We start from the raw sequence: 26,723 nt of genomic DNA, 5'->3' as shown, positions 1-26,723 counted from the left end.
TTGCAGGTCATTCTGTTTTCGCAGTCCTTTGAGCGGTGGCCAGACTTCAGACAGCCATAGCACAACCTCTTCTCTTGCACAAACTTGACTCGGTCAGAGACGGTTTCATCCATGAATTTATAACATTTGTGAAGACTATGACCTGCTTTCTCACAGAACACACAGCTTGTGACCGTTTCGTCCGAGTTTGTTGCAAAAACATTTGCGCTAGGACTTCTGTTCCTTGGAACCTTGCTCTTCTCATTTTCAACTGGTTTTAGAGCGTTGAGGGATGATATCGGGTTGCATGCAATTTTTGCTTCACGTGTGATGTACTTGACGAATTGGCTGAAGCTTGGGAACCTCCGATTTTGTTCTTCCTCTTCCATGACTTTCCTATTCCATCTTGAGGTCAGCCAGTCTGGAAGTTTAGCAAGCATCTTCTGATTCTCGTTGCAGTCATTGAGTATCTCAAGACTCTGAATCTGAGACATGGCGGCCTCACAGCTGCGGAGGAAGTCAGCAAATTCTTGAAGTTCAAGGCTACCTTTGGAGCTTATCTTGGGCCATGAATCAAGCTTGTCTCTGAAGGCTTTGGCGATGAGGAATGGATTGCCATACCTCTCTTCTAAGATGGTCCATGCTGCATGATAGGCGGACTCTGTGCCTAGAATGAAGTAACTCTCTATGGCCCTTTTTGCAACTCCACCCACATACCTTCGCAGGTAATATATCTTCTCTTCACCCGGTATGGTTTTCCGGTCAATCAGTGTCTTAAATGAAACCTTCCAATCGTTGAATCTGAGTGGATCTCCGTTGAACGTTGATGGTTCAGGTATAGGAAGACGACTCGCACTGATGGAGTCTGCGAACACTTTCATGAGGGCTGCTGTGGTACCTTCTTGGTTCAGAAGTGGCGTAGCTTGTGGTTGAGGGTGGGACTTTGACAGGTTAATTTCCTGTTTGACCTCCTTCTTTTCCTCCTTCAACGGGACATGTTGATGGAGCAGCGCGTCGATTTCTTCATCCGAGCCTTCATTCTGATCATATACTTGCAGTCGTGCCTTGGCAGCCTTTAGCTTCATTATTGTATCCATTCGCTCTATTTGCCTGCGCTTGGCCTCTAGAACCTTCTTCCTCTCTGATTCTTCAGCTTCAAGGTTTTCAAGTTCTTCGATATGTTGTTCTTTTTCGAGCAGAACTTGCAGTTCGGCCTCATTGGCAGCAGCTTCAGCAGCAGCGTATTGCCTCTGTGAAGAAGACTGACTTGAACATCTGGACGTGTTTTTTGAGCTGCATTGAGAGTTTTGGGCAGAGAACTTGCTGCGGTGAGGTTTAATGCTTATTCTATCTGCGGCTGCAGATTTGCTCACAGATCCTCTTTCTTTAACAGCTTGTTCTTCATCCACTTGACATTCACCCTTTTCAGTTCTTAGATAACCTATTGCGGTTTCGATTATCTTCTTTGTTACTGCTTCACAGGTGTCTACTCTGCGACGTGTGTCTTGGTCTGGAATGTTGATGTGTCTTAACTCTTCATAAACATCATTTAGATTATTTGAAGCATTGCTGACCTTATTGATGTGTTCATGCAGCAGATCGTTTGAGCATTGACCACTCAACGTACCTTTGGCGTCCTTAATGATAGTCTTCCACTTCTCGTAGCTCAGGCTGAATCGATGTACAACCTTTCTTACTTGCTCATTGTGCAGTGCTTGGCCCTTTTCCGTCAATTTACGAACTCTTTGGCCTCTTTGTGGCTCTTGTGAGCTAGTGGGGTTATCAGCTTTGGTGCCTTCGGTAGTTTGTGGTTGTGCTTCTGTGCGGTGCTGCTTCATGTCATCATCACTGACACCTTCTTCATCAATCTCAGGGGCTAGCTCAAACTCTGACATTTTAGTAGGTTATTTTAGTTTGGTTTAAATCCAATATTATCTTTAGCTTAGTAGTAAAGTTGGGTTCAGGGTAGCTTACAATATTTTTGAGGTATTTGTTTACAGCTATAACTTATATCGCTCAAAGTGAAAATAAACACAAATATATATTGCCTCTTGCAAAGGTAAGCTACAGACACCTTAACCACTTGCTAAGTAACAGCAATACACCTTTCAATTCACAGTAATACAGTTCTCTTAATTTAGTGTTATTGGTTGAACAGAATTTTTACAGTGTAACCACCAATATAGCCTACACAATCTCAATATCAACCATAGATAGTATAATAAATATAGATATCAACACAATGTGAGTATAAATGCACTTCAATTAAGTCAACTTGTTATATGAAAAAATAAAGTTTCAGTCTCTTGTGCAAAGCACTTGAGTGCACACTAGTTGCAGCAAAGTTCACGCTAAGTGCACCTTAACCGTCCGGTGGGCTTGCTCTTCTTGCGTTGCTGCGTTGACGGTGATAGAAGATACACATGCGGCACGGAGATGGCCGCTGCCGTCTGGTTGCGTCTTCCTCAGCTACTCATGCAGAGCAGTTGAGTTCTCACTGTAGCTCCCAAGTAGTTTCACGCGAGGCAGAGGTCTTTTGTTAAAAACAGGGTTTTTATTTCCACGTCGAACCAACCCGTGAGAACTGGGTTTTAAAAGAGAAAAAGAAATCAAATAAACAAATACAATTTACAATGGCAAATGTGCGGTATACATTCTTCAATCAAATAGATAAATGGTAAACAAACCTCGTCCACTGCTATACTACTTAGGGAGGGAGTCTTGATTCTTGTCCTTTTAATGCGTTCTTCTTCCTTGTGCCTTTAGCTTTATTTTAACTTGTAACATATAAAAACGGGTGCTGCTTCGTTCATATTGTTTGGCAATGTACGTCACCTAAAGTGCAGTATCGGAAACATATGCCAGCGGCAATTAGTTCCGCCCCAATAGCATTGTCACAGGTAGGAACAAAAAATCGGAGTTTACTAATTAAAACAAACTGCCAATGTGCGGCAGTTACAGCTTGTGTTCCTTGTCTTATTAGATATGGATATGTACTGTATTCAAATCCAGACGCTTATTGAGCCTGTTCATTTACAATGCTGGAGGCAGTCTGTCTGTGGATGTCATACAGGGGTTAAGTAAATTCGCCTTTTGTCACTTACTGACTTTTATGTATCAACTGCACATTTCCCACTGTTTGTAATTCCTGTTATTCCCTGATCTACTGATGTGTGTTTGTTTGTTTCCAACATAGCCTTATAAATCTAGCAGTCTACTCAACAAGTAAACTTGGAACATAATGGGGAGCTATGTCTCCTCTGCGCCAAAAGTAGATTTATTTTTGTTTGTGTTTAATTTCTTATTTTGCTGCCAACAAAGCAAGTCATTTTTTTCTAGCAAGAGGTAGGCCTACTGTGACAATAACTGTGTAATGAATATTCTAATATGACCAGTTTGTTTTTCTTCTTTTTCCTCCTGCATTGTCCAGTGTCCGCCCCTGGCCCCAACATAACGCTGGAGGGCCAATACCACTGTGAGCAGGGACCGGGGATCCCTCTGGACAAACTGTGCGACTTCAACACAGACTGTCCACTGGGCGATGATGAAGGCAACCTATGTCGTGAGTACACTGAGTTACAGGGGCACAGGCATAGATGAGAATATATATGTACTTTGTAGAAAGCTCAAGTCAGCTGTCCTCCCTGCATTCATTCCCTGATTGAAACAGCAGTGTTGTGAAACCATAGTCCTACACCTTTAATGAACCCGTTACATCCTGCCCAACAGAGCAACAACTCAGCCTTCTGTGTGAGCGTTCCTCGCAATGAGGCAGAAAAAAGGCAGCGTATAGCTATACTTGGCTAGCATTTATTACCCTTGACATATTCTATGGTTGTTATTTATATTTCTTTGCACATTTGTTTGCTGCTTTACTCTAGGCCTACGAGGAACACTAGCTCTGCTATGCTGACATCTCATTCACAAGTGAGGCCCCCCAGGCCCTAGTGTGTGTGTGTGTGTGTGTGTGTGTGTGTGTGTGTGTGTGTGTGTGTGTTTGTGTGTGTATGAGTGTCAACAATCTTTTTTTAGTCCTACCTGCATGCATGGATTTTAACATAATTTATATGTTCTTTTCTTATCACCTATATTAAAGTAACCAGAATGAATTTCCTCCTATACCCTCAGAGCAGGTCCGCCTCCCATGTCATACTTATTACAATGATTGCTTTTCCTTTGTGCTCATATGTCTGCTGAAAGATAACAGGTATAATGAGAGGGTGAAAATGGCTAGCTAGGCATGGTTTCTCTTTCTACTATTCGGAGAGACTTATCAGGGCTAATTGGCCCGATCTCCATTTGAATGTAATAAGTTTGCGCCTTGGATAATCTAGAATTGTTTTGATTGGATCATCTAGAATTGGAAATGACGGCATACAACACAAAGCATGAACATATGAATATAGTACTGTTTCATGTGTAATAATCCAAATTGTGCACCCTTTTTATCTACATCTCCCCACATCCTTTCCACTGCGTGCCCTCATAATGCAGAGAGTGCACTGAGGCATGAAGGCCAGCTGTCATTGTGCTCTTTGTCTCTCAATCTCTTCTTAAAATAGAAATTACCTTTTATGTTTTTTGAGGGTGGACAAATGATCCATAGTTCATCCGTCAGTCTAACCCTGATACTCTCATATATGTGTCTATTTTCTATGGCTGTCAACCGGTCCACCACTGACTGTACCTTATGCTCTGTATTTTTTTCCATTTTCATCTCTCAATTACCTAACTATGGAAGAGTTTATTGGACTTTAATGTCTGTGAAAGCAAAACAGTTTTGTAAAAGCACAGAAGACAATTGACAAGTGTGTATCATGATTCACACGTATTTCACTATCCACAAACCTGTAATTTTTGACTTGCAAATATGTAGAACTTACTCTGAAAATACAAAGTCATATTTACGCATTTACGGATCTGTTTCTGCTTGTGAAAAGGGGTTTGCATATTTGTGGATTGCCTCCTGTGAGTTTGTGAGCCACATTACATTTTTACATAATTTTGTCCAACTTCTACCACCGAGATCTGTAGAACAAGCGTTACAAATGTGAAGTGCAATAATTTGTATGTGTGTAATTGTGTTTTGTAAAGTTATATCCACACAAAGAAAAAGTGATTTGCAAATATGTAGAATTTAGTCTGTAAATGTGTATTTTAATTTTGCATAATTTTTTAATTTTTTTTTAATGCAAATAGTTTCACCACAAAAAAAGACATGTCAACTCTTATTTACACATTTACAGAACCATTTCTACATGTGAAACTGGCTCTGCGCATTTGTGGATCGCTTCCTGTGCACTCACGGAATATTGTCCAATTCGTGCCGCAGGGATCTGCAAAACGACACCTGTAAAATGAGACATGTATTTTGAATTCTGTACTTTAGGTGCAGTTAGACAGGTCCACCAGCAGATGGCGCACTCGCGGCGCAGCCTTTATCTATCGGCGAACCACATGGTCCCCTTGACCAATCAAAGGAGCTTGTTTAGGGGCGGCCACCTCATTGGTTCATTTGGAGGCCTGTCACACGAACAGAGGAGGGAAAAAAAGCTGTCCACAGCTCAAGCTCAGGCCGTGTCTGAACTGCCATACTAGCGTCCTACATCCTACATACTCACCATCTATATACTGCATACTCTCTACTCAAAGATCGATTGTGTATGCGAGCTGCGTCTAAAACGTTCTCAGTTGAAGTATACTCAAGCAATGAAGAATTTCTTCTTCTTCTTATAAGATTCAGGCAGTTTAGACACTGTTAAGCTTATAACCGCCCTCTACAGGTTAGATATTGAAGTAGATTTTTACAGTCCTGTGTTCATCATCTGTGTTTTAGACCTCTTGTTTTATAATAATGATGTTTTGAGGCGGAGGATCCCTCCGACGCTCTCTGTCCGGCTCATCAGCACTCAGCTGTCTGTGAGTTGAGCTGGACGAGCCGCGGTGTGTGGGACAGCGATCTGTTCTGATCTCTCTCCACTATCAGACTCAAAACACTCATTTCACTTAGTGACTCTAATGTTGTTAGGTATTTATCTTCATCTCTTATCTATTGTAAGAGTGTATGAATGACTGCACGTACAGTTGTCAGATCGCGGAACCCCAAACAATGTTGTTGCCTAGCAACTTGCTCGAAAATATTTCATTTTCCTGGGCGGGTAGAATTGACCCAGTGCATTGTGGGGCGGTTGAGTAGGAAAAGTATACGATCGATTCATACCCAAAATCTTCCCGGAAGTTAGTACTCATCCGGGAATTTCTCACATACCCAAACTCGCATACCCAACCGTCACATACTCAAATTGAAGTCAAAATGAGTATGAGTAGGACGTTAGTATGGCAGTTCAGACACGGCCTCATTCTCGAGTTCGTCGGACATTGTTCCTCGTTAGTGAGCAGGAAAGCAGCTGGCTGCAGACTAGCGGAGCTGAGTATCGGTGATAAGAGAGGTATGTTGTTATGCTGACCCACCATTATACTATCATACAGTAGTTTGTGCGCTGGTCACCTGCGAGGGTAATCAGCATTTCTTGCTAGGCTATTTAGCGAGCTAGCTGACATGTTACACACTAAGCATGATTATTTGAGTTTGTCGCCATCATTTTTAGCACACAGACATGCCGCGACCCGCGACAGGCAAAGCTTCTCCCTTTCATATAATATTTCAATTGTAATACAACAATATGCCAACTAATTAGATGGTCATTTAAATGCAGGCTATACATGTGTGGGGCATACCTCTAAAAAAAATTAACGTTTTACTCTTAGTAATATGTGTGTTGGTCACCTCCTGTGTATCTAGTAAATGGTGTTACAGGGTTAAAGTGATAGTATTGTGAGCTTGGTGTAGTTAAAGAATTGCAGTAACATTGCCAAAGTATTGTGATCAGATGAGTTTCATAATTATGCACTTCAGGGGAGATTGCCATTATAAGAATTTAGCATGGTAAAACATGATTAGCATCACCTTGTTTATTTTTATATTATCCATAGTTTACAACGTAACACATGCTGTCAAAGAAAGGTACTACAAGCCTCCCCCTGACTGTTATGGTGCTTTCAGCTAGACCTGATTTAAAATAAAATAATGCTAAGAATACCAAGAGCCAGTAGAAGTGTAATGAGATTGTTATTAAAACATGTATATTCGTGTCACATGATTGTGTAACCTATAAGGTTACTGTCATTCTTGTAACATATGGTATTTTTCCTCCTTTAGGAAATGCTGCTGAATCATTGACTGACTGCACTACGGACCAGCAAAGCTGTCACCATGGTGCACCTGTGGACCTAGACCATCTCCAGTTTATACTGTTACGGGACCAAACCAACTTCAGATCCCACATGCAAATCATTGGTTATGTGAAGGGTCATCTCTCTCATATCCCGGTTAAAATTACCCTATAGATATCACACTCAAGGACTAAAGGCAGTGCATTAACCCAATGCTCATTACTTGGTTACCCATGTACATTTTGCATTAGTCCATTGTATACAAGTTGGAAAATTACAGAAATAAAATAAACAAGTGAATGTATTTGAGCATATGGTTTCATGTTTTGCATGTTGATGAAGTGGGATGTTCCACTTGCTTCCACTCATGTCAGCCCTGGGAATCTCCCAGCCAATCCAGAATTTGACCATTTTAAAGCTTGTGGAAGTGCAAACGACTAAAGGACTGTACTAACAATTACCAAAGAACTGGAAACGGAGATAATTGAGTAACTGCATGCTTGACACAGACACATACGGCTAGTTTGAAAATGGTTAAGTGGTGAAAATATTGTATTTATACTGTACACATTTTATTTGTTTTAGGGGGTAATTGTTTTTTGCTGCTTGCCCTGTTCACAGGCGTTACATTGCTATGCTCGGGCACTCCTGCCTGCTTGTACAAACTGTGTGATGTCGACCACAATCTACTGCAGCTAAAACACAATGACTATGGATAACCAAATTCTGCAAATAATCTGAACTGAATCCAAACACTGTATCCTGAGGATGTATGTTTATTTGACATGTTTCTTTACTTTTTATGCATCGCTATGGACCCATTTGTGAATCTGAAATAAATTATGGATATCCCTTGAATGGCCACATAGTGTGTTGTTGTGAGTTCACTTTGTCCATGGGCCAGACCAGAAATCGGTACAATCTTGGTGCTCATGTGCACCTCTCGAATATGTATTGATGCGATATACCTTTTATATTTTAAGCTTTATGGTGGTTTTCCCCTCTTACAGCAAAAGTAAGAGCTAGTCATTGAAGGTGAGACACTGCAGGGGAATAGGATATGTTATATTTGTAGATATCATCTTGAAACTTTTCCAGTTGATTACTAGCATTAAAACAATTCGTTTTTGTGTTACCATTTGTTCAGAAATGCTTTATAAATATTCTATTCTGACTGCAGAGATGCTAATTCACGGAAAGGGGTGCATAAAGGGCAACTAGTGAGCTCTTGTAAAGTTGTTGGGAAAGTCCTAAGCCCTCAATTAATTAACATGCTGAAAATTGCTTTTAATTTAGGGTGTATTCACACTGGGAAAGTCCGCTAGTTCACTTGCTTTGGTCCAGACCAAATAGAGTTTAGATTTTTTTTGTTTGGTGTGGTCCACTTTCATATTGCCCCTTTTGCAAGTGAACCAGCATCACGAAGCAAAACCACACGTGATCTGAGGTCATTCATTCATTGGACAGACATTCTGGGGTGGAGAGAAGCAGGTAAAACGAAGTAAAAACTGCGAAATATATAACTGATACGATATGGGGTTAAAAATAATAAATAAATAAATAAATAGGCCAACATCTAGCCTATAAATAAAATTTAAAAAAACATCAAATTAGTGTTGTTTCATATGGTTATAATATGTAGGCCTGTGTCAATGTGTGGCTTGTAGCCTACGATGTGAAACATAATATTTACTGTATTTTTGCTGCTGGACGCGTGGCTCGCGAGGAATAGGCTCAAGCTGACACAGCTGAATTAGCCGTGTGTCAGCTGGGTGTGAGTTCGGCGCGGCTCAGCTCCAAACTGACACAGGGGTAGTATTGACGGTACCGTAACATGGGATGCAAAGTAAAAACACGCACTTCATACAAAGCGCAGCGTGAACCTGTTGTCACTGTGCGGGAGACGCTCCCCTCTCCTTCATCTGATCGCTGAACACATCAGCATGTTTACGCGTCCTGTCTATCAAATGTAATATATTCGCCCGGGGCTCCCGGTCAAACCACAACTAATCTTCCTAACAATGGCGACAACAACACTTTCCTATAATGTGAAGCTGACAGCGATTTATTAAAAAAGAAAAGGCACAGTGCTTCCTGCAATTGGGTCGGATCGAGTCCGGCCAAATTCACACCACAAACGAACTGCAGCAGAGTACGTTTTGAAGCGCATCGAGACCACCTCTTCAACTGGGTCTCGGAGCGTTTGTTTGGTCCGCCCCCGAGTGCGATTGCTGTATTCACACCTGTCTGAAAGATGCGCACCGAAGGCGGAAGTGCATCTGAGTTTGTTTCAACTGAACTAAACACGGCATGTGTGAATACACCCTTAAAGGCTCTATCCATCCTGGCTTTATCCAACATCTATATTTTGGTTTGATTTTGCTTTTGCAAATGTTCACAAAATAAGTCACTGTATCCTGAGGATGGATGTTTATTTGACATGTTTCTTTACTTTTTGGCATTGCTATGGACCTATTTGTGAATCTGAAATAAAGAATGATTGGTAGGGTGAGTTGCCCTAATGTGGGACACTGCCTAATGTGGGACACCTAAGGTCTAGAGCATTTATCTTTTATTTCTAACACATGTAAATAGATAATATTGTTGTCAAATCCAAGCAGGGGTTCCCTGTGATTGAAATCACATGAATTTACAATTTTGATTTTAAAGATAAGGGAGTCAAAAAGGAAGTAAACCATGTGAAGTCCAGACAAAGGACAGTGACATGGTTTGAGAGGAACTCAATGCTAAGGCTATACATTTTTCATTAACAAAACAATGTTGCCATTTGTTATCAGATTATGTTTATGATACAACTATTCATCAAAGTATGCAATGATATTGGGAAAATGTTTTAAGTTGTTTTTCATCTTCAATCAATCTGTAGCTGTCCCACATTCGGAAAGGTGTTTCCAAGAGTGGGACAGCATGATTTGCCTAATCTGGGACAGTCATTTAAATTGGGGAAATACACATGCAGGAAAATCAAATGTGCAATATGAATTTTATTCAAGGTTTACAGGTCTAATACTCTTATAAAGAAAGCATCCCTGAAGCAAATAGAAATTAACTAAACCCTGTGCCTAGGAAATAGTAATTTTCTCATGTCCTATGTTAACTCAATGCAATGTATTACAGGTCAGGCTATAATGGCAAAGCGCAGAGTTGGGACATGAAGCCAGTGCAAGAAAAGTATTGTTCAAATTGAAACCATCAAACCTGAGTAATGTACCTAAGACCATGAGTGTTAGCAGATACGTATGAATTAGTTAAGGGGATATTGTTTTTTTCTGCATAATACAGACTGTCCCAGATTAGAGCGACACACTGTCCCAGATTAAAGCAAACACCTTTTCTTGAGCAATTTTGCACATGGACCACTAATATACGTGCCATCACTTCTCTGAGTATGATATCTGAATTATTTCTTCTCTTTTAATTAGCCAACATCTTGGGGATTTCAGAATGGTATCATGTATGGGTCAACTATATTGGCTTCATATGTTAATATCGTACATAAATTGAAATTACAAAAAGTGTCCCACATTAGGGCAACTCACCCTACCAATCATTCTTTATTTCAGATTCACAAATAGGTCCATAGCAATGCCAGAAAGTAAAGAAACATGTCAAATAAACATCCATCCTCAGGATACAGTGACTTATTTTGTGAACATTTGCAAAAGCAAAATCAAACCAAAATATAGATGTTGGATAAAGCCAGGATGGATAGAGCCTTTAAATTAAAAGCAATTTTCAGCATGTTAATTAATTGAGGGCTTAGGACTTTCCCAACAACTTTACAAGAGCTCACTAGTTGCCCTTTATGCACCCCTTTCCGTGAATTAGCATCTCTGCAGTCAGAATAGAATATTTATAAAGCATTTCTGAACAAATGGTAACACAAAAACGAATTGTTTTAATGCTAGTAATCAACTGGAAAAGTTTCAAGATGATATCTACAAATATAACATATCCTATTCCCCTGCAGTGTCTCACCTTCAATGACTAGCTCTTACTTTTGCTGTATGAGGGGAAAACCACCATAAAGCTTAAAATATAAAAGGTATATCGCATCAATACATATTCGAGAGGTGCACATGAGCACCAAGATTGTACCGATTTCTGGTCTGGCCCATGGACAAAGTGAACTCACAGCAACACACTATGTGGCCATTCAAGGGATATCCATAATTTATTTCAGATTCACAAATGGGTCCATAGCGATGCATAAAAAGTAAAGAAACATGTCAAATAAACATACATCCTCAGGATACAGTGTTTGGATTCAGTTCAGATTATTTGCAGAATTTGGTTATCCATAGTCATTGTGTTTTAGCTGCAGTAGATTGTGGTCGACATCACACAGTTTGTACAAGCAGGCAGGAGTGCCCGAGCATAGCAATGTAACGCCTGTGAACAGGGCAAGCAGCAAAAAACAATTACCCCCTAAAACAAATAAAATGTGTACAGTATAAATACAATATTTTCACCACTTAACCATTTTCAAACTAGCCGTATGTGTCTGTGTCAAGCATGCAGTTACTCAATTATCTCCGTTTCCAGTTCTTTGGTAATTGTTAGTACAGTCCTTTAGTCGTTTGCACTTCCACAAGCTTTAAAATGGTCAAATTCTGGATTGGCTGGGAGATTCCCAGGGCTGACATGAGTGGAAGCAAGTGGAACATCCCACTTCATCAACATGCAAAACATGAAACCATATGCTCAAATACATTCACTTGTTTATTTTATTTCTGTAATTTTCCAACTTGTATACAATGGACTAATGCAAAATGTACATGGGTAACCAAGTAATGAGCATTGGGTTAATGCACTGCCTTTAGTCCTTGAGTGTGATATCTATAGGGTAATTTTAACCGGGATATGAGAGAGATGACCCTTCACATAACCAATGATTTGCATGTGGGATCTGAAGTTGGTTTGGTCCCGTAACAGTATAAACTGGAGATGGTCTAGGTCCACAGGTGCACCATGGTGACAGCTTTGCTGGTCCGTAGTGCAGTCAGTCAATGATTCAGCAGCATTTCCTAAAGGAGGAAAAATACCATATGTTACAAGAATGACAGTAACCTTATAGGTTACACAATCATGTGACACGAATATACATGTTTTAATAACAATCTCATTACACTTCTACTGGCTCTTGGTATTCTTAGCATTATTTTATTTTAAATCAGGTCTAGCTGAAAGCACCATAACAGTCAGGGGGAGGCTTGTAGTACCTTTCTTTGACAGCATGTGTTACGTTGTAAACTATGGATAATATAAAAATAAACAAGGTGATGCTAATCATGTTTTACCATGCTAAATTCTTATAATGGCAATCTCCCCTGAAGTGCATAATTATGAAACTCATCTGATCACAATACTTTGGCAATGTTACTGCAATTCTTTAACTACACCAAGCTCACAATACTATCACTTTAACCCTGTAACACCATTTACTAGATACACAGGAGGTGACCAACACACATATTACTAAGAGTAAAACGTTAATTTTTTTTAGAGGTATGCCCCACACATGTATAGCCTGCATTTAAATGACCATCTAATTAGTTGGCATATTGTTGTATTACAATTGAAATATTATATGAAAGGGAGAAGCTTTGCCTGTCGCGGGTCGCGGCATGTCTGTGTGCTAAAAATGATGGCGACAAACTCAAATAATCATGCTTAGTGTGTAACATGTCAGCTAGCTCGCTAAATAGCCTAGCAAGAAATGCTGATTACCCTCGCAGGTGACCAGCGCACAAACTACTGTATGATAGTATAATGGTGGGTCAGCATAACAACATACCTCTCTTATCACCGATACTCAGCTCCGCTAGTCTGCAGCCAGCTGCTTTCCTGCTCACTAACGAGGAACAATGTCCGACGAACTCGAGAATGAGGCCGTGTCTGAACTGCCATACTAACGTCCTACTCATACTCATTTTGACTTCAATTTGAGTATGTGACGGTTGGGTATGCGAGTTTGGGTATGTGAGAAATTCCCGGATGAGTACTAACTTCCGGGAAGATTTTGGGTATGAATCGATCGTATACTTTTCCTACTCAACCGCCCCACAATGCACTGGGTCAATTCTACCCGCCCAGGAAAATGAAATATTTTCGAGCAAGTTGCTAGGCAACAACATTGTTTGGGGTTCCGCGATCTGACAACTGTACGTGCAGTCATTCATACACTCTTACAATAGATAAGAGATGAAGATAAATACCTAACAACATTAGAGTCACTAAGTGAAATGAGTGTTTTGAGTCTGATAGTGGAGAGAGATCAGAACAGATCGCTGTCCCACACACCGCGGCTCGTCCAGCTCAACTCACAGACAGCTGAGTGCTGATGAGCCGGACAGAGAGCGTCGGAGGGATCCTCCGCCTCAAAACATCATTATTATAAAACAAGAGGTCTAAAACACAGATGATGAACACAGGACTGTAAAAATCTACTTCAATATCTAACCTGTAGAGGGCGGTTATAAGCTTAACAGTGTCTAAACTGCCTGAATCTTATAAGAAGAAGAAGAAATTCTTCATTGCTTGAGTATACTTCAACTGAGAACGTTTTAGACGCAGCTCGCATACACAATCGATCTTTGAGTAGAGAGTATGCAGTATATAGATGGTGAGTATGTAGGATGTAGGACGCTAGTATGGCAGTTCAGACACGGCCTGAGCTTGAGCTGTGGACAGCTTTTTTTCCCTCCTCTGTTCGTGTGACAGGCCTCCAAATGAACCAATGAGGTGGCCGCCCCTAAACAAGCTCCTTTGATTGGTCAAGGGGACCATGTGGTTCGCCGATAGATAAAGGCTGCGCCGCGAGTGCGCCATCTGCTGGTGGACCTGTCTAACTGCACCTAAAGTACAGAATTCAAAATACATGTCTCATTTTACAGGTGTCGTTTTGCAGATCCCTGCGGCACGAATTGGACAATATTCCGTGAGTGCACAGGAAGCGATCCACAAATGCGCAGAGCCAGTTTCACATGTAGAAATGGTTCTGTAAATGTGTAAATAAGAGTTGACATGTCTTTTTTTGTGGTGAAACTATTTGCATTAAAAAAAAATTAAAAAATTATGCAAAATTAAAATACACATTTACAGACTAAATTCTACATATTTGCAAATCACTTTTTCTTTGTGTGGATATAACTTTACAAAACACAATTACACACATACAAATTATTGCACTTCACATTTGTAACGCTTGTTCTACAGATCTCGGTGGTAGAAGTTGGACAAAATTATGTAAAAATGTAATGTGGCTCACAAACTCACAGGAGGCAATCCACAAATATGCAAACCCCTTTTCACAAGCAGAAACAGATCCGTAAATGCGTAAATATGACTTTGTATTTTCAGAGTAAGTTCTACATATTTGCAAGTCAAAAATTACAGGTTTGTGGATAGTGAAATACGTGTGAATCATGATACACACTTGTCAATTGTCTTCTGTGCTTTTACAAAACTGTTTTGCTTTCACAGACATTAAAGTCCAATAAACTCTTCCATACCTAACCTGGTCCAACCAGAACATCGTACTTAATTTAATTTGTACAGAAGGTGTGGAACTGCTCTATTGGCAAACATTCACTCACTTGGAGGCGGGTTTCTGTTGAAGTTTAAAACTATTGGATCTGCACAGTGCCACTCTGGATCAGCCAACCAATCGCATAACGTTTGGTCGTGACGTATGTCATGATCCGGCTTCTGCCGGTGCGTTCCAGTTGTACTGGTAACTCGGAAATTTCCGACTTCACTACATATTGTAGTCTATGGATCTACCAGTACCTGGCAACGGTAACGTGCTAGAGCCTAATGTTTAGTTATTTGGATGATGAAGGTTGTAGGCGTCCATACTTTCCCGAGCAGATGCACTGGAACACAGACAGGTCGGAACTCGGAACTACAAAGTCGGAAATTTACGAGTTCCGAGTATAAAGGAAAGTGACACGTGTAACTAAATGACACTCAAACTGAACATTCATAAAGAATAAGTTATGTTCATGTCAATTTTCATTCAACTGAAACTGGCGTGCGACTTCGACGTCATCGTTCTCAGCCACTCGCTCTGTTCGCTGATTGGACATCCAAAAATCTGGACGAGCAGGAACAAATGAATGCACCGCAGCCCCAGACTGACTACTGAAGTGAAATGAAAATTGAGCGGAAGTAGGTAGGCGGGCGGTGCCAGGCTATCAATTACCCCCATGCTAACCAAATCACACAGTATTCCCTCTCTGATACCCTATTCTCTGTGATCTATCCACACGTTATCTTCCTTCTGATTTGATCTACTTAAATCCTTCATAAGCAGTGCCAAGGTTCATTAACAGAAAAGGCAGGAGGAACAAACTTAGCTTGTGTCAATCACATATATTCCTGCCATATGAGGAAAATGTAGTCCCTGCAGACCTACACACACATACATACACATGACACACACACACACACACACACACACACACACACACACACACACACACACACACACACACACACACACACACACACTAATCCTATCCAAGCATATGTATGCATGAACACGTTCTTCACTTTTAGAGTCACAGCTTCCCTCGGTTGATCTAAATCCAACACTACAGCTTCCCTGCATCTACAGATAAATTGCTGCTTGCATCAAAGCTCAATGCAAACAGGAATTTAAAGTAGCAATTTGCTGTATTTTATTTAATTTTTTCTTTGAACATCATTGCTATGATGGTTTTCTTTGACTGTTTATATTATTGTAGCAAATCCTGCTGATGCTGCTAGCCAGTCGCTCTCTGATTGACCACATCACTTGCTGTACACTTACATACAATGCTAACTGAAATCACTTGAACACTGTTTTCTTTGATTTATTTAAACATTATGTAACTAGGTTAAACTAGCTAACTAAGATTAGGAAGCTCTTTTCTCCAAGGAAGACCTGGTCAGGCAGCAGCAACTGTAAGACAGTTCAGACAAAATACATTACAGTAATCACACAAACACTTACAAGAACACATAAAATGCTGTCATTACATTTGACACTGTATACATACTTTGGTAAATCAGGTAAACGAATGATTCATGACATTTGATAATAGCATAGGTTCTATGTATTTGCACTTCATTATATGGAGCCTGTCAGGTTTTAACGGGCTGTGTCCTCTCGTCAACGTGTCATGGCAGACATCAGTAGAGTAGTGTCGACATTGAATTGAAAGTGACACGTGTAACTAAGTGACACTCATACTGAACATTCATAAAGAATAAGTTATGTTCATGTCAATTTTCATGAAATAGTAATGGCACGGTGACGCCGGCCTCATTCACACCTCGTTAGATTAAGTGTTTCAGGTTGAGTCCATTTGCGAGAGTCAAGGCTAGATCTAATGGCAAACAGTTATGACTGATAGCTGGGGGTGGCACAGAGGCAGACTTCATCATTGATGTCATGAGAGGCAATCATAAGATTTGACTTTGAATCTCTTCTGCGCTTTGCACGGAGTGACACTAACTGGTTTATGTAACAAAGAGAGTGACTCAAAATGTCACAAGACACAGAAGGACCAAATACCCTTATAACCCCCACAAGTCTAGAGAAGCTTTCATTTGCTTGAGAAAAGACATCAGAGAAACACTTCATACTTTACTTTGTACCTTAAAAGAAAAAATATAAAGAAAATTTTGCTTTTTCCACTCATCTTCATCTGCTTATCCGGAGTCGGGTCGTGAAGGGGCAAAAGCTATTCCTCCTGTCTGCTTTCTGATTTCTTCTAAGGCTAGTTTCAGGCCCATTATGCATTAGGCATTTCCTCAACAACACACTGTTATCAGACCACTCCTATAGGTAATGTGCATGCAAAAGACAGTAGTTTAGGATAAAAGGAACATATAGCAAACACAAGACGATAATTTTCAAGAAACTCAAACCCACCGCAACACCTCACTGTTATCACTAACTTACTGCAGTTTTAAAGCTGAAGTGAATTTGAAAACTTTCTGAGAAAACTAAAATCATGAATACAAATAGTAAATCATTTAATTTAAGCCTCATTTTAGTCATTAAAGTGTAGTCTCTGTGTCTGAAACCATGCTATTTGATTCTTTTATATGAGCTTTATTTCCAATGTTGTCTTATCAGCACCTTGGAAGGATTCAGTCAGCAACATTAGTTTGAAAACATTTGTTTACATTTTTATTTATTTGGAGCCCATTACATTTTCCATATACACAGCTCTGTTATCTGTCAATGAAGAGGGAATAGTCCGGAAATGTAATAATTCAATCAAAAATGTCCCTTTGGCAGACTAACGGGTGTTTGAATATTTGCTCTACTCTAAGACTTTTCTAACTTATTCTGTCAGTTACTTAACCAAACATTAAAGGAGAAAGCTTGTTTGCCAATCAAGGAGCATGCTCTCTTTCATTATGCCACAGTGTAAAAATTGAGAGCCAGACCCCCCCCCCACACACACACACACACACACACACACACACACACACACACATGCTGATTGCCACATCCAAAACACATCATGTCACCACCACCTCCTCTTTCTTCCTCCACTCCCTCTCTCTAGACAGACACTTCAGGCCTTTTCCATGTTCTGCATCAAGAGTCACTCTGAGCACCCCAACATATCTCAACCCTAACTTTCACCGTCACAGTCCCTGTATTACAAATTGCATACTCTTTCTTTTTTACTATTCTACATACTACAGTTGATCATAAACATGATGTAGTTAGCATGCAGTAGGCATACCATTGGGACTTACTTTTGCTTATTTATTTCATCATAACATCGTGCCTCCTGCTTATATACCTGTTGCATATATTACATTCATTCAATTAAATCATTACTGCCTGTTTTCAGACGGAGGCTCTCTGTCGATGTGAGGTAACGACCGCTGCACAATGGATTGTGGGCCCCAAAAAAAAACATGCTGATTTCTACACTAAATATCCTGACCAGATGTATTAGTGTATTCATGTCTTAAAGCATGCTGCATTTGACCATAATCATTTGGACATCCTAAATATGTTTCTACCATACACAATTGCAGAGAAGTATGGTTATTGAAAGGCACCCATTGAGCCCCTCTCTCCTCTCTCAACCTCTTAGCCTGAATGGTCACCACCCAACCCAACCTGTCTTGTTTTTCTTTGGCAGTTTGGTTGACAGTGCTCACTCAGCGCATGTCCTTTCAAATATTTCCCAACACCTCCTCCACTGCTATATTCAATATGCTCTCCTCTCCTCCCCTGACATTTTCTCTGTCCTCTATCTCTCCAGGACACTTTCTCAATGGCAGCTACTGCTCTTTTGAAGAGGGAGAGTGCAGTTGGCGACCGATAGCAGGCCGCGGTCTCTCCTGGAGAAGACTTCATTCACCAACCAAGGCTACCAGACAGAGCTGCCCCTCATCAGGTGGCTCTTATGACATCATTAACATTGTTCTGATCAAATTATGAACTAGCCTGTTTGGAGGCTCTATAATATTATATATGGGGCGGCTGTGAATCAGTTGGTAGAGCGGGTTGGCCAATGATCGAAGGGTTGGCGGTTCGAGTCCTGCAACTTGTGTCATGGTTGTTGTGTCCTTGGGCAAGACATTTCACCAACCTTGCCTTGTGTGAATGTCAGCCTGCTATTGATGAATGTGTGTGTGAATGGTAACGTGTAGGAACAGGTCTCCCTTTAAAAAGAGTCTCAGGTCTCAATGGGATTTAGCTGTATAAATAAAGGTAAAACTAAAATGTGCATATACTGTAGATGTGTTAATGTCTCATCAAAGAAGACATTAAAGGGATTAAGGTGAGACACTGCACATTTACTTATAGCTATTATCATGAAACCATGCCAGTATATTACTTACATTTAAACAAAAATGTTGTAATAAATATGCAAATCGTCAATAACTAACTAGTTATGTGTACATTTGCATCTCATTAAAATAACAACAATCTAGATGGTGGATGAAGCCAGAGTTATAATCTTAATTTAATCTCACAATTTATTAGTGCAATATAAGTAGTTACAGAACAGATTCTGGAGACAGCCTTTTAAAATTGTATAAATCAAAAATAATAACCAGTGATAACCAGTGTGTCTCAGGCCTGGATGTGTTGTCTTGTTCAGAACTTTAACAGAGTCCCACTGGATGCTAAAGCTGCAGCATGTACAGTACACTCCTACATCTGCAGTTCATCCTCAGTGCAGTGACTCCAGTGTGTGTCCCGATGACAGTTTAAAGTCTTGCTTTGCTGGGGCTTGTTTTTGTTTTGAACTATTTACAGAAGTCTCAAAGGTGGTGTGCCCAAACTATAAATGGAACATTGGCATTTTAAACCACATTAAGTGAATTTATATAATTATTTCCTCCTCTATATAACTGCCACAATGACAGATAACCAACATTAACTGTATTGTTTAATGCTTTCACTCTGTTGAACTGTGCTTTCTTCAAAAATTATTATTTGAGAAGAGGGATGATATGATACAATATGACAACATCTCATTTTAGCTACGATCACATCTCAAAGCCTCCTTTTGTATCGTAGGACTTTTTATTACATTTTCCAACCTGCAATTGTGTTGTTATTAGTGTGTAATAAGTTTAATTTGACACTTTTTTTCCTTCTATGTTTTCAATGCATGTGTTGATGTGTTAAAGGTGCTACATTCAGTGTTGAAGGAGGCCAGTCCAAAGGCCAGCGTGGCTCAGCCGTACTGAGGAGTCCCCTGTTCCCTCCACCTCTAAGAAACTCCCCATGCACGGTGAGCAAAGTCTAGTGTGGTTTCACCAACCCATCATCTTCATTCTCAGACATCAGGAAGTTCCCTCAGTCCCACCCACTTACCTGCTGCTGCTGCGTCTGTCAAGTTATCTGTTTTCACATGGTGCATATCCAGTTTACTATCATAACATGCCATATTTGCAGCTCCAAATTCATTTTTGAATGGGTCTTTGATTTCACAATGCAGTAACTAGTCATTCTCATTTCTAATTGAGGATGTTCTGTCACTAGCAGATTTGGTCCTCTGCAGTTAGCTAGTCATGCTATATTTGGCTGATTTGTTTAAAAATGGTTCTGTAACGGTATTTTCCTAAATCACATTTGGATGGATTTAGAGCCTACTGTCTAAATAACATATTTAGGCAAGCAACAAGGTGGTTAGATGGATTCTTTATTCTTTATGTTTTCATGCAGAGCACGCTTCACTTTTATAAGCGAAAATGTTTTGAGAATGAGAAATAAGTTTGGAAGAATTTAGTTAAATTTTCAAATATTGTTTTCAATAACTGTAGTTGCTGTAGGAGTAGAAAACGTTCGTACTTTCATATGTTAATTGTTTCAGAAAAGCTCAACAATCAAACAGTAATGTGGGAGGACAGCAGGATAACACTGGGCCATCTGTATTTCCTGAGACAGACAGTGAGGTTGACCTCCACAATCAGAGGTCACATGTGTTGACCTTTTTATGAACATATATGAAGTCATGCATTATGTAGACCACGATGCCCACAGGGCAGCTCTCAGGGGGATGGATTAGCACTTGAAGCTTCCATTGATGCTGTTGTATTTAGCATTTCGAGGTTATTGTTAGTTTATTTTTTATATTGATCAGCACGCCAACCTTTAGCCTTCAGCATGGGCGCTTTGTGGAGGCGATTTGAGGGTTTGTGAGTGAGTGAAGAGAGCGGTTAACACACTGGTCAGAGGCATTGAATGTATACATAGGTGAGATGTCAAAAATAAGATAATAAGAGAGACACGGGGAAATAAAATTAGTCTTCCGCCAGGAAGATATGGAGGAATAGAAAAAATAATAATGTAGGAGGAGGAGATCTCTGTTTCTCAGGTGGGAATTAGAAGTGTCTGATATTTATGGACCGCAGTTTTCTCTCTGATGATGGCGTTTCCTCAGCGCAGTTTCCTTCCTGTTTTTAATGAATTTCTTATTTTGGGGTATGGATGGGTGGGAGGGGGAATGTTTTTGCATGTATGCATATCTCTGGGTGAGGGGTGTGGGGGGGGGAGAGTTGTATTAAGCACTTTGTGTTACATTTGATTATATGAACAGTGCTATATAAATAAAGTTTGATTGATTGACTTGAGGCAGTATTGCACCATTACAGAGCTCACCTCTCAGTGTCTCGGCATACAGCCAAAGATGAACCATGATTCCAGATTAACACTCTTAATCCTTCTCTCTCTCTACATTGAACCACTGGATGCTGTTCAATCTAGCCTGGCTGCACATGGAGTATGTTGAGGATATTAGTTGTGGGTCTTAGCTGCAGCCTGTGTTCACTTTTCATGTCATAATGAATGTAATGATTGTTTGTAATTGATGTTTAAACGCCCACCATGTGGTCTCACAGTGGATGATAAGGACCCCCAACACGCTATCGACAAGCCCAATGCAAGCACTCATGTGTTGGGATTCAGTTGTGTGGTTAGTGTCGTCAATTTTCATCCGGCTTAGACTAGCATCTGCTCCACTTAAATGGTGATGAAAGAATTATGTTTTTTTTTGGCTTCACTAAAACATGGATGCAACCCATGCTAGTTATTTCAGTTCCCTCTACTGTTTGATTCCTGCTGTGGCCTGTGTGTTGTTTAATTGTAAACATTTTCACACTCACACAACACATCCCTCCTGGACACATCGAAATGAAATTGAATTGTGCATACAGGAGCAGCACTGATGGCAAAATAACCCAAATTATGATCCTGGATGAATTCTGTTAATATTAGAATAATTAGAACTGAACAGATGCTTGTTGCTGATTGATCTCAATGCAGTTTAAAGTGCATCCCCCTCCCTTGACTGATAGCACACTTGGCTGGTTTTCCATATTCAATGGAAGGTAAAGTTGCTACTGCACCTTATGTACGGCACACATTTTCCCCAACATATACCACAATAAACCAACATCCCTACTTTGTGATCGCCTTTACTGTAATTGTTCAAACTACTGATTCAGAATCCCACCCTACTTCAACAGGTGCGGTTCTGGCTGTGTTCTGGAGGCTTGCAGAGGGGCTCACTGTCTCTGTGGATGGTGGAGAACAGTACAGGCCCAGAGGAGCAGCGCAGACTGTGGCATTCATCCAGTCAACCCAAATTTGAAAGGGGCTGGAAACAGGTCACACTTCCACTATACGGACTGGCAGACTGGTACGGCAAACGCTCACCTGTTTCTACTCATTTACAAGCTGCCATACTCAGACCCACAAGGTCTCATATTCTAAACTTGTCTGTCAATATTATATGGTCTTAGAGGTCCCAAATACGTTTTTCTTTAGTTGTTTGCTGAAAAAAACTTTCAGATCATTTATTGTAGTATGCCTCTATACCCTGATTTTCAGCTAATCTCACGATGGCCTATTTTTTAAACCGAGCTGCAGCTCCCCTATTTTTATATACAGTCTATGAGCTCCCCCCGCCCCTGTCCGGAAGCAAAGCTACGGGCCTAGCCCTCTGGCCATAGGTCCATAGCTTGCCATGCCTGTTACCACGGTTAGGTTTACCCGTGAGAAGAACCATGTCTAGTGCTAGTAACGCAGGAGCTCAACCGCACTTTGAACAGTTTGACATGGCCGATCCTTGTCTACATGAAAGACTATGTTCATACAGATGCACAGCCACAAGCTAATGGAAACGACATGTTCACAATAAAAATGCAGCAAAAGATGGTGGCTACTGCGAAGCTACTCGGGGGCTAACGGTTAGAAATAAAACTTAAATCAGTGAAATTTTGGTTTCATAGTTTGACTTCTACACATTTACCTTCCAATGCTTTGTCTTGCTAAAAACGAGGTGTTGCCAGACTGCTGTGGGGAATCTAAATAGGTTATTATGAGCAAAAGATCCATGCTTTTCCCGGAGCTAGCTCGGGAGCTAGTGGCTAAAAATATCACTAAAATCAGTGAAAAAATTTGCTTCAAAGTTGGACTTCTACACTATTAACTTCCAACGCTTTGTCTTGCTAAAAACGAGGCATTGCCAGACTGCTGTGGGGAATATAAATATATTATTATGAGCAAAAGCTGGATGCTTGTCCCAAAGTTAATAGCTATACACCAGTCAGGCAAAATACCAATAAAACCATTTCTTTTAGTTTCACCGTTTGAAAAAAAGCACAAGTAGCTTCCTATCCGTTGTGTTATTAAAAACGAGGCATTAATAGACTGCTGTGGTTAAGATAAATGAGTGGATTATGAGCAAAGGCATTCTGTGTTGGTTTATGCAACATTCAGCATGATTTGCTGTACTACAGGCATCTTGTCGCTTAGCGGGGAAAACAAGATGGAGGTGAAGGAATATTTTTCCAGAGGATCTCGGGGCCGTGGACCAATAAGAAATAGGGGGGTGGGGTTATCATAGACTACTGCACGGTGGAAGTTTCTGGTTACTAATGTGGGGGGAGATGGCTGTGCCGACTGTGACGTCACAGTCGGCAAGATTTCTGACTGGAGTATATTGGGGGAGGGGTGGAGGGTTTCAGAAAGGGGGAGAGTGAGGAAAGGAGAGAGTTTTTTTTTTTTTGATACTTTGGCAGTCTCTAGGCACACCGTGGACCCATGTTTATGTTCAAAAACATTGAAAAAGTGCATTTTGCATTATATGGGAGCTTTAAACACAATCAGAGAAATCATTAAAGCCTTGTTTCCACTGAGCGGTTCAGTTCCGTGCAGCCCGGCATGCATTCATTTTTTATTGTGTGGCATATCTGTCTGCAAATGCAAGTTAGATCTAGGGTTACCGTGCCCTGCCGTGCCTTACCAAACTGTGCTGCTCTGTGGAACAAGGCATAACTGCTCCAACATAAAAATATATCTGAAGAATAACTGAAAAAAGCTCTTTTTTTACCTCTCATAAATGCAGATTTTCAACATTTACATTCCAATTTAGTCCACTTGTCTATGATAAAAAGGTGATAAATCGATACACTCGCCTACTTGCCTTCCAATTAGCTATGGCCCGTTAAAGAAATTAAACCAGAATAAAATGGAGCAGGAAAAATAGAGCAATCCTAGATAAGGCCGTTTGTCTTCTGTTTGCCTGACTGTGGGTTTCTTTGCCATTCATGCTTGGATAATCCTGCTCCCCTGAGGGCGATTAAGTTTTGATTCCTGGGTTATGTAGTCCGCTGTGCTTGTGCTCATAATTAGAATGTCATGACCGTGACCACTAGGTGAAGCTGTCACTCTTTTCACACTGACCTTTGCAGAGCTTAAAGAGAATCACAAATGCAAGCCAGAGTGCAGACAAGACGTCAAGACATAACAGACAGCATATGTAGAATGTGAATAGGAGTGTTTTTGGTGGATAACTTGGAGGGGGGTTGACTGCAAGAATAGGTTTATCATATGGTTACCATCAGGTTTAAACATTTTTATAATACAATTTTTCAACAATTCCTTTATATTAAGAAACAATTGACATTAAATGTGAACATTGAATTCAGATAGATTAATTTTGACCAAAAAATTATGTCATAACTTTAATACAGTAACATATTGGTTGTCCAGCACATGAAGTAGTTAAAACAGCTGTGTCCCTTCTCAGGTTCTGGCTGCAGTTCAGCACAGAAGACGGACCTGGCCCCGGTTCAGCCATCTCTCTTGACAACATCTCCTTCAGTATGGATTGCTTTCTGGCATGTGAGTACTAAGAAAGTCTTGAGTCCTTCTTTTTTTCACTCTTAATTTATCAGACCTTGGATTGGTCAGATAGTTTGACTTATTGCTTAATTGCTTAATCATGACAGGCCCAATGGGGGAAAGAACAAATGATCAATACAGGTCTGCCCTATGTTAATGTTGTACAGTGATACGATTTGACTGCGTGGCAGTTTTGTTAACTTTGGAGCATTAATCAAGGACTTACTACTACATGATTTATTCATTACATTTTACTTCACAGCCGTAAAACAGCACATTGTCTTTTTCATACTGAACTTAGGAACTTTGCAATGCTCAGTCAAGACTATTGTACACCAAGGCTATGTCCTTTTTGACCTAGTAACTATCACATTATGGGTTAATCAAAACGAAACAGATTGGGGGATCTCTGTAAGTATTGGTGGATGAGGATGATGGATACAGGCAGGGCGAGGTCACTGTCAGATGACCAGTGGGTGGAGGCGTTGAATGAGACACATGAGAATGAGTTTGCATATGCAGGATATGGGTTTTATTAAAGATAATGGTGTGACTAGCTGTTGTTGAGCATGAGCAGCGTTTGTTGAGCTGCAGATGAGATAAAGGAACATCAATTATACAAAAATATGTGGATAACATTAATTGAACAGCTGATATGAAATAAAGGTAAAGCAATGTGATAAAGTAAAACATATTCCTTATCGCACAACCACCCGCAGTCCAGACGGACACACTGCAGACTTGAAGCTGACAGTGCTTCAGAATGGAGGTAGCTGTACTCACATTTCTCATCACACACGCTAGGTTATGGTAAGAGAGTGACTGGGCACTGGTGAACCAACCTGTGTGTCTGTGAACTGCATTATACAGTATAGGGTGTGTGGCTGCTCTCAACCAGGGCTGATTGAGCAGAGGGTGTGCTATACAGTATATATCACATTCCTTTAGCACACTCTCTGAATGTGTTCAATGTGTCTTGAAATTTCAGAACAATTCAAGTCTGCTGTATAGAGCTTGCTGATTGATAAGACGTTTATGTTCCAATGTTGTACTGCAGTTCTTCTAAAGGTCAAGCCTCCTCCCTCACCTTTCTGGATATTTCAGTAGTCTAATTGAGATGGTTTATTAGTACAGAAACATATGTATCTGTAAATAGCTCAGACAATGAGAACAGCAACTATATGAAGCAGGGTTTAAATTATGAAAGCCTGAATGGATTCAAGTGGCAGGGGCACTGGATAATCTGTGACATAGTCTGCTTTTAATTTGTTGCATTGTGATTCTGGGTGGATTCTAAAACCTACCCTGTAAGTGTGTTTGTCTAAGGTAAGAAGGTCTTGGTGTAGTCTATTTACTGAAAAGATTAAATTCAAGATAAAAGGTCAGTTTAAAGCAGTTTTGCCAGCTATTGAAAAAAAAAATACCATTCTTTATTCAAGTGTAAAATAAGAATTGAGGAATGTGACTTGTACACATTAAAGGTGGAGTCAGTCATTCTGGAGAATGCTTGTTGTCAAAATCAATTTTAGTCAAAATCAGTGAATATCTCCTCCCGATCCGCTACCTGTCCATATTGTATATACTGGGCCCCATTTGTTAACATACCAGTTCACAGAGCCAAAACTGTATTAACACCAGATATAACTATTTTACGATGCCCTTTTATATTATGTTGTTGCTGAATGTATTGATAGATAGATAGATAGATAGATAGATAGATAGATAGATAGATAGATAGATAGATAGATAGATAGATAGATAGATAGATAGATAAGCTCATCAATTGAATATGATGTAATACATTTCCGTTGGTCTAGGGCTATAG

The 26,723-nt window shown here is 40.2% G+C and overlaps 1 protein-coding gene across 1 annotated transcript in view; it reads left to right on the top strand.

The window, feature by feature from the left end:
- Positions 1 to 26,723, top strand: part of LOC307262039 (ALK tyrosine kinase receptor-like) — a gene marked incomplete at both ends in the record, with an annotated part of 348,028 nt that overhangs the window by 267,156 nt on the left and 54,149 nt on the right. The window contains 5 exons of the mRNA XM_080042775.1: positions 3,410 to 3,541; positions 18,516 to 18,650; positions 19,897 to 20,000; positions 22,237 to 22,409; positions 24,804 to 24,898. Of these exons, the coding sequence (XP_079898901.1) occupies positions 3,410 to 3,541; positions 18,516 to 18,650; positions 19,897 to 20,000; positions 22,237 to 22,409; positions 24,804 to 24,898 (639 nt within the window). The remainder of the gene's footprint in view (positions 1 to 3,409; positions 3,542 to 18,515; positions 18,651 to 19,896; positions 20,001 to 22,236; positions 22,410 to 24,803; positions 24,899 to 26,723) is intronic.

The sequence above is a fragment of the Ammodytes marinus genome (genome assembly GCF_949987685.1).
Source record: "Ammodytes marinus genome assembly, chromosome: 15".
Classification (NCBI taxonomy): domain Eukaryota; kingdom Metazoa; phylum Chordata; class Actinopteri; order Uranoscopiformes; family Ammodytidae; genus Ammodytes; species Ammodytes marinus.
This window is presented reverse-complemented; position numbering and strand designations above follow the sequence as displayed.